Raw genomic sequence first — 13,819 nt, forward strand, 5'->3', positions numbered from 1 at the left:
ATGCACAAGGCATGACCATTTCATGTTTACTGAAAGAAACAAAAACTAGGTCCACAAGGTTTACAGACATAAGCTCCTCTCACGAAAGTCAGGTTCTTGTACTAGCGCCAATTGAGTTCTCATGAATTATTTGAATAAAGTCTTAAAATATCAAAATAATTTCATATATTACTGTGATGGCGATGTTTGTTATTCTTTAGATATTTAATGTTTTTTTAGTATTTTGCACAAATAACAAATTTTACCATGAAGTATATTTTGTTATTGATTAGTTATTACATGACTTTCAAGAAAAACAGTTCAATGACAAATTTTGCTATAATTGTATATTTTGCTATTGATGAGATATTTAATGTCATATATTAATAACATAATAATGGTTGAACTAGATATGATTACAAAATTTGTTTTTATTTTACCATTATTTTGTTATTCACCTCTATCCGGGAAGGCAGCCGATTATCTCGGATTACAAGGTCGCCTGTACCATTGCTCTGAGTAGCACAGGAAGTGCACACTACTGTGGAGGTTACCATGGACTCCACAGGCTCCGTTTGCGATTAGGTTTTATGTAGACACCCCTAACTATTTACTCCTAGGCACGGTAACATTAAGCCGCATGTCACCTGTGAAGTAAACTTTTACCATCGGAACAGGCAGTCAGTACTGTCAATTCTTAGACAAATAAAAAATTCACTATCGTCCTACGTGACTGATCGAAAAAAAAAAGTCAATATTGATGAATACCTCTTGACGACCCCATCAAGCAACCTGACTCCGATGTTACCTTGAGATGTAATCCTGTCCCCCTACTCAACCTTGACCCATTGGGTTCCTTACGCATCAGTAATCATCGGTAATGGTCTGGTGTCGCGACAGGCACTCGAGACCTTCCGTCGTCAGACGGGCAAACGGTCATACGCAAAATGAATATTCATCACCTTTCGACATGATAATGATTCTCGCAATGCCAAACCCGAACGAAGAACGCTTACACACTGACTGCAGAGTTTCAATGGCCAAATGGCCAATTCCGTTTCTTTGTCCCGCCAATCTAGCCATCGCAAAAAGAACTTTGCCCAAATAACAATCCAGCCTGCCAGACAGTGCCGTTCCTTTATGATAGTGTCGAAGCATTATAGTCGGACTGCCGAATATGTGCAGCACTGAGAATCGCAATATGCCCCATTTGTATGATTACACGACATGTATTCGGTATAATCGTACGGGCATGAAAACGACCGAAGATACAGAATGGATGCTGAACACACGTTGGCTTTCAGGGGCACATCCCTTTGTCGGTGCTTTTGGGTAGTTTCCGTAACGACCTTTAGGAGAAATAAACTTCATTATCTATTTTATTTTCCAATTATTTCCACCCTAATGACTATCGTTTCATAGTCGATAACAGGGTTTTGTCTATCCTGTATCATCTCGGCGATTGTTTGGAGAGAGAGACTTAAACCTGTTGGTTATTCATCTCTTATGGCAGAAATAAAAAAAATAAAGGCGCATCAAAACGCATCAGTGAAAGCAGAGTCCTTAGCTGCTTACCACAACGGATTAAGAACACAAAAATGTCCTGAAGATTCAGGTTTCTTAAATGGTTGAATGAATGCTGAAAATTCAGAGTAAGTAATTCAATATTTATCCTTCGTAAGTGTCTCATAAATAGGACTCAAATAAAATAATTCAAGTCATTTGATTGTCCTTCAAATGCAGAGCAGTCTCTTCACACATTGATCCTGCTTACAATCGGAATACATTTGATGACACTCCAATTCAAATTAAGTGCATGAGTATCATGCATTACCGTACTTAAAGGAATTAGCATCCGGCAAACATTGGATTGTGGCATTTCAATGCCACAAACATACAGATTCCCACAAAACCACGCATACATTGCTAATCGTTTTCCCCCGTGTCTATTTCTGTATCACGTTTTCCAGGAAAATCTCGGCTCACGAGTTCGAGCGAGGAGGCCTGCTGAAGCCCATCGTGAACACCATCGACGGGACGCCCACCTTTCTCAGCATCGGGCTGCAGAACGAGTGTCTGCTGTCCGGCGGAGGTCCCAGCCATCAGAACGGAGGTGCTCTGGGGTTGCCGAGCGGAAGTCAACGACCCCAGCGGTTATCGCGGAATGAACTGCGACAGCTGGACGAACGGGAGCTGATATTCGAGCTGGTAAGTGTGTAGCGCATCAGGTGCAGAGGTTCTATCATATTTTCCCGAAGGCCAAACGCCTGAAAGTCATTCATGTAATGAACACCAGAAACGCTAGTAGCATACCATAGCATAGTAGCATAGAGACTGACTGTACATGTCAATGCTACTCCGTGATTGATCAGAACAAGTAAGGATTGCACTTCGATACAAATGAATAAGCATAATTCCGCTAATACTCTCGAAATGTACATTTAAGTAGCTCTCTTATTATTGGAAACTGCATAAACGTTACTTCGCAAGTATAAATATTGGTTATTATAATCATGAAATGAGCTCACTATTTGGCAAACTGTTTTGTGAACACTACAGAATCAACGGAATATATTATTTAAATATTTCCAATTATATTATATTATCCGAACATTTTATTTAAATATTTCCAATTCAACAAAAAACATGCCATGTGTACTTACAGTATTTTTATCATATTTATTTCAGAAATTATGGTTCCAAAATATGGTAATGAACTTTTCGGGAGAATAGTCTATTCAGGTGCATGGTTTTCGGGAAAATGTGATTGAATCAATGCAAAATGGTGATTAATGTATCCAGCAATAATTCAATTTTGTGTATCTCTACCCCTTACTCCCACACAAATAGGTGAAGGACATCTGCAACGACCTGGACGTGCGGTCGTTGTGTCACAAAATTCTGCAAAACGTGTCAATTCTACTGAATGCGGACCGGGGGTCGCTATTTCTGGTCCAAGGCAAGAGTACCTGTGGCAGTGATAATACCAAAAAGTAAGTACGTACCATTCGTTCATTATCGTTTGGGATTTTCACGAGCTAGCCATAAATCAGCTCGAGGCGTAGACCCTGATTACCAGGCAGGCTAATGATGACGAACAATGCATCGTGTTGTGCACTTCCTGCGAAGTAGATCCCTTTCATCATTCAATGTAGGCGCCCGGTGCACAGTGGTTCAAAGGTGACAAAAACCTAAAAAAATTAAATAGTTTTCTCCAATCAGTATTATGTTTCTCGTCTTTCCTTACATTTTCTGATTTAAATCCAAAGTTTGATGCAAATTCATCGAGTTTAAAAAATTATTTTCCTTTTTTTAATCTGCTAATCAAAGGAAAGTGCTTTCTTCGGAATGCATTATATTTAATAAAAATATTTTAGAGTCCGCGGCTACAAAGCAAAGCCATGCTGAAGGTGTCTGGGTTCGATATCCGGTTGGTCCGGAATCTTTTCAAAATGGAAACTTCCTTGACTTCCATGGGCATTGAGTATTATCGAACCTACCACACGATATACGAATGCAAAAATTGCAACTTTTGCAAAGAAAGCTCTGAGTTAATAACTGTGGAAGTGCTCATAAGAACGCTAAGCTGAGGAGCAGGCTCTGTCCCAGTGGGGACGTAATGCCAAGACAAAGAAGAACTTTTGTGAGAAAGGATGTATATTCCAACTAACAAAATTTAAGTGTGAACAATAATATTTACTTATACTAATATTCAGTTCACATCAAGAAATATCCTTAGTGCTTGAATATAGCAAAAAATGTCTAATGTATAAATACAACAATATTGCCTAATAAATTGAGATTTTGACCAACAATCGTTCTAGACCGAACCACTGTGCAATGGGTAGATGTGATGAATTTAATTCTGTGGCACCGTCATTTCGTCGGAAGCCACTGGAGACGGATGTGAACCATTTCGCCAACGTCCGCAGCGTATAATTGAAATAGGACATTTGCTATGAGACATCCAATGACGAGAGCATTATATGTAGTGTGAATGCCCACAAGGGGTGATTAGTTCATGATGTGCATCTGAAAACACAAAGCAGGCATTAGGTGCTCTTCAATGGCTTTATTGATTGATGGAATCAAATGGATGGTTCTGGGAACCGAGCACAGTGTCAATCGAATCAGCGGTGTACATCCCGTCTAGCGATATCATATATTCAAAGCGATTGATATAGGTCGAAAGATGGGCAAAACTTCCGGTTTATCAAGTGCAGCACCGTTGGTTCAAAGATATCGTGAGCAAGTGAGCCATGAATTGATTAGGAAGGTACACTCTCCAACAAAATTTCACAGCAGAATGGAACTGTTAACTTTGCTGTAGAGCATTTGCAGCTCAACATGCAAATGAAACTGTTATTGTCAGACCAAACAGTTCTAACGAAAATAAATCTTCGAGGGAAAAAGGAACCGATTAACCTATCCCAGTTTTTAAATTTACTTTAATCTGTTATGTTTGTTGTGTTATGAGATGAGCTAGAATATGTGGCACACGTTTCTTCTAATCAAAGACTTTATGATTTACTCTATTCCAGGGTTTTTATTCCAACGTGCACAGAGTACACATAACACATAACTATGTCGTTTCAGACGCACAACATGAGCAACCATGCGTCTCCATGCAATCAGAAAATTAACGTCGATAGGGGCAGTATGGGCCAAATAAGTGAAAGGTTTTGAAAAGCATTTATGTTTGAAATGTCTCCCTTCTTATCACGATTGCATTTTGTATAAAAAAAAACTTGGAATTGGAAAAAAATATTGATTTAATTTATTTATTTATTTATTTTAACAAAAATTTTGGAAGAGGGAAAAACCCCTTTGAGTGATTTCGTACCGAAATCTTTCTCAAAGAGGCACAAAACCTCTTCATCTTTTTATACAACATTACAAAACAAGTTAAACATGAACTTAAAACTAAAGGCTCATACGGCAAAAATATGACCATAGCAGAGCCACAAACTGCAACATGAATCCATTGTTAAATGAAGTATGGGTTGACTTCCAAAACAGGATGAGGGAGGGGGTCTGCCAAAAAAGAATCCATCTTCATATCTGAAAATAAAAATAAAAAAACACACACAAAGCACGAGTATCAAGCAATATATGAGATTTCATTCAAAAAACCAAATAAGAGTTTAAGTATATGATAACATCTTGTACCCAGTATATCCCGAATAGATACAGGAATTGGATGACCATAATTTATTATATTATTAAATAGTTTATTTCTCGGTAGAATGAACCTAGAACATTGAAGTACAATATGAGCAATGTCTTCATAAGATTCACCACATACACAGAAATTTGAATCTACCATATTGATACGATATAAATGATTGTTACAAATATAATGATTTGAAATCAATCGCGAAAATGTACAAATAAAATTTCTGGATCCTGGTATATTTCTAAACCAAGGAAAATGATTGACTTTTGGACAAATTGAATGACACCATCTTCCTTTATTACTGGAGTTCCAGCAAGTTTGCCAATTATCAAGGGAATGTATTTTTAATTTAGTATAATGTTCAGAAGGAAAAATATCACGATCATAAGTTATACCCCGATCAACACCAAGTTTAGCCAATGAATCAGCCTGCTCATTACCGTATATTCTACAATGAGCAGGAATCCACACAAATTTAATGATAAATCCTTGACTATGCAAATTGAATAATATTTTTTTCATCATTAATAAAATATGATGAGTTTTGAAATTGAAAGAGATGGAACTCAAAGCACGAAGACAACTCAAGCTATCAGAACATACAATGTTAACATTTGGTGGGCAATCCTTTATCAAGTTACAGGTAAAGTATAATGCAATCAATTCTGCAATGAATATGGAGCAAGGAGATTTTAATTTGAAAAAATGAGCCAAAAATTCATTGTATACTCCAAAACCCGCGATACCTTGAGCTAAAGATCCATCAGTGAAAAAAAATTGTGAAGAAGTAATTCCATCAAATTTACGCATAAATAAAATATTGGCAAAAGAAGAATAAAGATGGTTTGGATTTTGTTTCAGTTCATGGAATAGAGAAAAATCAATCAAAGGTTGAAAAGTGTGAATATTAATTTCAAAATTATAAAAACTATTATATGAAATTGGTACAATATTTTCAGATGAGCAATGAATGTAAGATTCCAATATTTTGCTCGTTGGGTTAATCTCAAATAAGGACTTCAAAATATTGATAATTGGATGATTATTTGATAAACAATTCATCAAAAATTTACAATTCAGTTCTTGAAATCGAATTTTAAGTGGTACAACACCAGTCAATATTTCTGTTGATTGAGTATGAGTTGAATTCATAAGTTTCAAACAAATTCTCAAACAACGAATTTGTATTTTTTCAAGTTTGATAAAATGTGTTTGTGCAGCACTTCCAAAAGTGAAACAACCATATTCCATTACTGAACGAATGGTAGTTTTGTAAAGTGTAATCAAATCAGATGGATTAGCACGCCACCAAGTACCTGTAATAGTACGGAGAAAATTGATTCGTTTCGAACATGTTTTTTGAATTTGTTTAATTTGAAAGTTCCAATTTAATTTAGAATCAAACCATATGCCAAGGTATTTAAATTCATCAACTTGTTCAATTTCGATTCCATTTAGATATAAATTAATGGAAATGTTCGAATGTTTTCTCGAAAAGATTATATATTTAGTTTTTTGAACAGAAAACGAAAATCCGTTCTCATGAGCCCATGAATCAATATTATTCAAGGCACATTGCATAAAATGACTAATGACTTCTCTACTTTTGCCGCTGATAGAAATAACATTATCATCAGCAAATTGAAGCAAATAACAGCCATTAGGAATTGTTGATGCCATATCGCTGGTAAACAAATTTTATAAAAATGGACTTAAACATGATCCTTGTGGAAGTCCAAAATAACTATATCTTAATAATTTTGAGTCTCCATTATGGAAAAAAATCATAATTTTGAAAGAAAATAAATTATATAAGAAATTAGAAAACATACTGGGAATTTTGAAATTATTCATCTTTTCAAACAATAAGTCAATTAGAACAGAATCATAGGCTCCAGAAACATCAAGAAAAGTGGAAACTAAGTCCTGTTTTTTATTAAATGAAAGTTGAATTTGTGAAGCTAAAAGTGAAACACAATCGCGAGTACCACGACCTCTCCTAAATCCAAATTGAGATGATGAAAAAATGTTATTGTTTTCAGCCCACAATTCAAGACGATTCAAAATCATTCTTTCCAAAAGTTTACGCAAACAAGATAATAAACTAATAGGTCTTCTGCTATCAGCTGAAGATGGATCTCTGCCAGGCTTTAGGATACTGATAACTTTGATAAAGCGCCATTCATTAGGAATGATATTTTGAGATAGGAAAGTATTATATATTGAAAGTAAACGAATTTTTCCATCATCAGGTAAATTTTTTAACACAATAAATTTAATGTTATCAATACCTGGGGCAGTATTTTAAGTAATTGATAATGCTAAATTGAACTCGGGTAATGAAAATGGACAACAAAGCTCAGGAAAATAATTTAGTGAACTATTTTTAAATTTAATGGAACTTGGGGCAAAATCAGGACAAATTTTTGAAGCAAACTCATGTATCCATTCTTCTGAATATTCTAAAACAGTAGGAACGGCGGGATCATAATTTCTTAGATTTCTGGCAACAGTCCACAAGGTAGATAAAGAAGTTTCTCTATCTAAATTTTGAACAAAATTTTTCCAATAATTTCTCTTTTTGGATTTAGTTAGTCTTATGAATTGTGCTTCAGTTTTACGATATGCAAAATAATGATTTCTGGAGCCTGATTTACGAAATAATTTAAAAGCATCAGATTTAGTTTTCAAAGCAATGGAACATTCATTATCCCACCAGAAAGAAGGGCGATTTTTTTTAATAAATCGCGAAACATTTTTTTTATTTTGTGATTTGAGTAAACAATCAATTATTAATTTTGAAAAATTATTGTAATTGTCAATTGGAGATACCGAATCAATAAGATGAATTAATGAAAAGGATACAAGATCAGTAAATTTCGTCCAATTGACATTGTTACATATATCAGGAAGATTAGAGTCATTAACTAATTTACCACGAACAGGATTTTGAATTTCAATTAAAATTGGTAAGTGATCACTACCATTAGGATCGTCAATAGTTTTCCAAAAAGATTTAAAAGATAAACTATTAGAGCATAAAGACAAGTCAATGCATGAATGATGATTTGGTGGTACAACAATCCTAGTAAAAGATCCATCATTTAGGATATGCAAATTTAAATCATCGATTAAATCCATAATCAATGAACCTCTACCGTCCGTCTTGTTACTACCCCAAGCAAAATTATGTGCGTTAAAATCGCCTAATATATAAAATGGAGGAGGAACTTCATTCAATATATTTTTGATTTGCGATAAAGAAAACGTAGAATTTGGAGGAATATAAAAGCAAATAATTGAAAATTCACACTTTTCTTTTTTAATAGAAATAGCAACATATTCAACTTGTGAATGCATTGATAATTCTAAATATTTGAATTCTATATCATCACGAATTCCAATAAGAACTCCTCCATATGAAGAATCTCTATCTTTTCGAATTATATTAAATTTTGAAACATGAAAGAATTTGGCTGAATCTAACCAGGTTTCCTTTAAACAAAACAAATCTATATTATAACTGCAAATCAAAGCTTTTAATCTATCAAATTTTGGAATAATGCTACGGCAATTCCATTGTAAAATGTTCATATTATTTAAATTAATCGAAGCCATTACAGAGAGAAAAATGAAGATAAAAGAGGACCAAAAGAATTCAATTTATTTAAAAAGGTAGCCAAAATAGGTAAAAATAATTTAATTTTTTTTTTTCCAAAAATCGTTCAATCCCAAAAAATCTACTATTTCTTCTAAAATGCTCAAAATAGAATTATCAGTATCCTCTTTTGCTTTCTCTTCCGATAAATTGTTTGTATTTTGATTTTTACTGTTAGATGTAGGATCTGTCTCTATTTTATGAAATCCGGGAATGTTTTTAGAAGAATTAGTACCATTTAAAGGAGGAAAACTAACATCGAAAGAAGTAGACGGTTGAGGTTCAAAAAATTGATTATGATTGTTAGAAGTTTTATTGTTCGATCTTTTTCTTTTGCTAGGAGGTTTGTAAACATAATTGCCAAAATTTTCTTGGTTAGCAACACCGTCATCATCTGACAAAATTTCAAAAGTATTTGCGGAAGTAATGTTATCTGTCGATTTCATTACTTCTGCATAAGATAGAAGATTTTTATTTTTAATTTTTTGATTGAATTTTGATTGATTTTCAATGTAAACAGCACATTCTTTCAAAGAATTGTGTTTCTGTTTACAATAAATACACAAATTAGATAGGTTTTTACAAGTGGATGAAGAATGAAATTCACCACACTTTGAACATTTTTGTTTATTTGAACAAAAATTTGAAGTGTGACCAAAAAGAAGGCATCGGTCACAATGCATGAGCTTTGGGTAATAAAGTCTCACGCGAAAAATTACATTATCAACATTTACGTAATCTGGAAGTACAGATCCAGAAAACGTAATCTTTATGCAATTAGAGTGTACATATTTGGAATTATTACCATCAATAAATAATTTCGATAAACGGACGCAATCCAAAATCTCGACAGGAGAAATAGATTTGTTCCGAAAAAAACCTGAACCATGATTCCTAATGTCATCACAATTCAATGATTCGTCATATATAATTCCATTTATTTCGCATGAATCGCAAGGCGCATACACACGATAGGAATTAAAAAACAATTTGGATTCCAAGAGAGCATTAGCTTCATCTCGTGATCCAAAAACTATTCTCAATTTATCTAAAGAAAGTTTTTTGATTTCCTTCACAGATTTATACTTTTTATAAATCTCCGAGGAAATCAGTAAAACATTAATGGGTTTCTCCTTTTTTCGGAAATATACGACAAAAGGCCCAGAAAAACTAGAGGGATAAACTTTTACACGAAAAGGCTTGGTCAAGGAAGTGGATTCTGAACAATCAGTATTTTCTTTAGGGTCCCCCTCATCCCCGTCAGTTTCCATAATGAAAACTGATCACAGAAATTAAAAACTATGTCTAACGAGAAATACAAGAAAAGGAAAAGAAATAAATAAATAAGATAAAACTATACTCAAGGTTTTGCAGCGAACGAAACTCCAACAGCAAAAGTAACGAAAACTTGAAATCCAAATCCTTGGTTTACAACTCTTGAGCGGCAAATTCGGATAAGGCTTCAAATAACTTCGGCAACACCAGTAAAAAAAAAAAAAAAAAATATTGATACAAAAGACAATTTTATGCAAAGGTTTTTTATTATAAATTCTTATTAGATTTTCGTAGTAGCGACAAATTTTCATATTATCGTGAATATATGAAGCATAAAACCAGGATTAAACACAAAAGATCTTAAGATTCTTGAGGTTAAAATCAATTTTTCTAGCGCAAATAAAAGGTTGCCCATATTGCCCGTCTACCCCATCTTTACATCATCATCGTTATTATGCAAACTTTCCGAAAGTTTGAGTCAAATTATGTAATAATTGACATATTTAATGTATGCAATAGCCAACAGCCATGTACAAAAAAACATGCAAAAAAAACGTAAATATTGATTGTCAGTATAGAATATGATTTTTCAAACACATTCGCATAAGTTGTCCAAGAATATTTTACTTGCCTACATAAAGGATCATAAAAGAAATGGTTTGGAATTTGTTGCTTTGAGTACAAAATTTTTATGTCGGTATGTTCTATTACTCGATAATTCTACAAGTCGGTGGTCCCTCCAACATAAAGTAATCGATAGTCTACTTTAGATGATTTTAGGTGATGTTTTTTATGCACAATATATTGTATGTTGAGCACTCTCTAGTATGGTTGAAACTGCTGAGCTGTTTAGATTAAACGATTTTACCGAAATTTAGTAAATTACCTGTCAAAAACACCAACAAAGTTCTTCATGCCACGTGGAGTCCAAAGCATATCCAACTCAAATTAGCTGATGCAAATTTATTTATTTCGCCGAGATTCATCTGGCGATTTGATCTCCGTACCGTATCATCACCAATCATGTGCTTTCAATATATTTTCCACGTTTGCTGCAATCGCAACATCTACTTACGAAACGGGTAAAACTTTTGGTAATCTACTGACAATACACTGTCAATATGCAGCCATTCGATGCAGCCACGACGATCTAGTGGGTCTCCGATCTAGTGGGTCTCCGAATTCCGTACAAATTTGCTATTTTGTTCCTTATCCGAAATAAGGATACACGTATTTTTGGATTTTTTGATTAGGGTGACCATTTCCGAAATAGGGTGACCAGAAAAATCGCGATTTTGCAAAATTTTTATTTTTAAAAAAATTATAACTTATGAATCGTTCGACCGATTTTCAATCTTTTTGGACGAAATGAAGGCTAAAGATTTTGACTTTTCGGGAAAAATATAAAATTTCACAAAAATTGTGTTTCTTACATGAAAAAACTCAATAGTTTCCGTTTTTTCGTGTTTTGAAGGCCTCGGGACCAAAGGGGCTATCGCTGTTCTCATTTTTTCTTGAAAGTTCAGAAAATTTTAGAAAAATTTTTTCAGAAAAAATAGAAAAAAAATAGAAAATTTTGAAAAAAAAAAAATTCACATTGAAATATATGAAAATTTCTAAAAAAAAACTAGAAGTTTTTATATTTTTTCACGTTTAAACATATTTTTATCAGATTTTTCAATTTTGTCTGAATAGTTGAAATTTTAAGCTTTCATTCCATACAAAAAAAAAAATCGGAAATCGGTTAAGCTGTTCAAAAGTTATATTTTTTTTTAAACATTACAAATCTAATGCGCTGAGACCTACAGTGTGCGCCGATAAAAAATTACAGATTTTTTATTTTCAAAAAAATATATTTCAAAAACTCAAAAACATACATCGCTGAAAATTTGACAGTATACGTAAAATTTTCTGCACTTTCAAGAAAAAATGAGAACAGCAATAGCACTTTTGGTCCCAAGGCCTTCAAAACACGAAAAAACGGAAACTATTGAGTTTTTTCATGTAAAAACATAATTTTTGTGAAATTTTATATTTTTCCTGAAAATTCAAAATCTTTAGCCTTCATTTCGTCCAAAAAGATTGAAAATCGGTCGAACGGTTCAAAAGTTATAATTTTTTTAAAAATAAAAATTTTGCAAAATCACGATTTTTCTGGTCACTCTGTTTCGGAAATGGTCACCCTAATCAAAAAATCCAAAAATACGTGTATCCTTATTTCGGATAAGGAACAAAATAGCAAATTTGCACGGAATTCGGAGACCCACTAGATCGGTTATTCATGGAATAGCTGTATGTAGATGATGTAACATTTCATAGATGCACCTCAACTTTGCGCAAATCGCGCACCAGTTATTGAGAGACTTTGTTTTATCAAATTTGTGGTAGGGGCGGTTCATAAATTACGTGAGACAATTTTGAGTAATTTTCAACCCCCCTCCCCCCAAGGTAAGACTTTTTGTATGAACATTGAGCTTGAGCTTGAGCTTGAGCTTGATTGGCCGCCCGTGGATGCACTCCAGTATCGCCAGATCAGCTGCACCTACACAAGGAACCAACCGAATGACTGCTTGGGACTAACAGGCATCCTCAGTGTATAAGTGCTGGTGATCTTCTATTTTTAGGCAACAATGGCACCTGCCACGTCAGAATGCAGACCAATGAGGGGAAGGGGGAGGAATTGATGATGCATTGAACTGACTCCCACGTAGACCGTATATGCCACTGCATCCACGTCAGTTCATGCGAGAGTGTATGGATTGGGGGAAAGGCATGGCAGAGAGGTTTGCTTTTGTGGTTAGCAGACTGCCTATGTATTAGGCGTAAGAAAGGCGTGCGCGTGGAAGTAGGAAGCGTTAGGAAACGGTTTCTTGTCCGTCTCTGGTTCTAGCGTTTGCTATGAACGAATAGTTTGAGTGTGATATATTTAGAATGGAAGATAGAAGCAAGTGAGAGATATACAACTACAAAGTACGAGGAAAGGGACGGGCCTGGGATTGAACCCATGACCTTCTGCATATGAAGCAGAAGCGGTAGCCATCAGACCACCAACCCCGTCTGTAAGACTTTTTGTATGAACATTAAAAATAAAGTGTATGCTGCGTAAAAATCTCAAACTCTCCCTCCCCCCATAAACCCTTACGTAATTAATGGACGGCCCCTAGGACAGAAATAGCGTAAAATAAAAATCGGAAAAGTATATTTATCAGTGCCGAAACGATTATTTATCAAACACTCACTTATTCAAACTTGAATGTTGAACGTATGTATATGAAATCTGAACAGCCACAAAAAAATCTCATTTCAGCTGCGGTCGGTTTAAAAATGCTCAAAAGCAAATCTTAATATTTTGCTTTAAATACGCATTAATAACAACATTTGTAATCTATCTTAGCGTATAAGGATTTGACTTAAATGGCTATGGGATGTGTTATTTTTGTTCCCTTGGAAAATAGCAGAAAAGTAAAAACTTCGTTAAGTATCGTATATAGAGGGAAGAACTTTTTTTTTTAATTTTACTTTTATTTCAAAAGTTCTCTCGGGCAAATCTGGCTCTTTGAACCAACACCAAATTTGTGTTATTTTTACACATGCTAAAAAAATGCTCATATGCCGTTTTTTTTTTTTTTGAAAAAGACAAAGAAGAAACCATCACAAGAGATATTTTTCAGCAGGTGTAAAAATTGCACAAATTTTATGTTGGTCCGGTAGGGCCCGGTTTTGTGTGAATT

The 13,819-nt window shown here is 34.2% G+C and overlaps 1 protein-coding gene across 13 annotated transcripts in view; it reads left to right on the plus strand.

The window, feature by feature from the left end:
- Positions 1-13,819, plus strand: part of LOC5564986 (dual 3',5'-cyclic-AMP and -GMP phosphodiesterase 11) — a 425,037-nt gene that overhangs the window by 364,636 nt on the left and 46,582 nt on the right. For all 13 annotated transcript variants that reach the window (XM_021845674.1, XM_021845676.1, XM_021845675.1 and 10 more), the window contains 2 exons: positions 1,950-2,187; positions 2,830-2,972. In XM_021845674.1, coding sequence (XP_021701366.1) covers positions 1,950-2,187; positions 2,830-2,972 — 381 coding nt within the window. The remainder of the gene's footprint in view (positions 1-1,949; positions 2,188-2,829; positions 2,973-13,819) is intronic.

The sequence above is a fragment of the Aedes aegypti genome, chromosome 2 (assembly GCF_002204515.2).
Source record: "Aedes aegypti strain LVP_AGWG chromosome 2, AaegL5.0 Primary Assembly, whole genome shotgun sequence".
Lineage (NCBI taxonomy): Eukaryota > Metazoa > Arthropoda > Insecta > Diptera > Culicidae > Aedes > Aedes aegypti.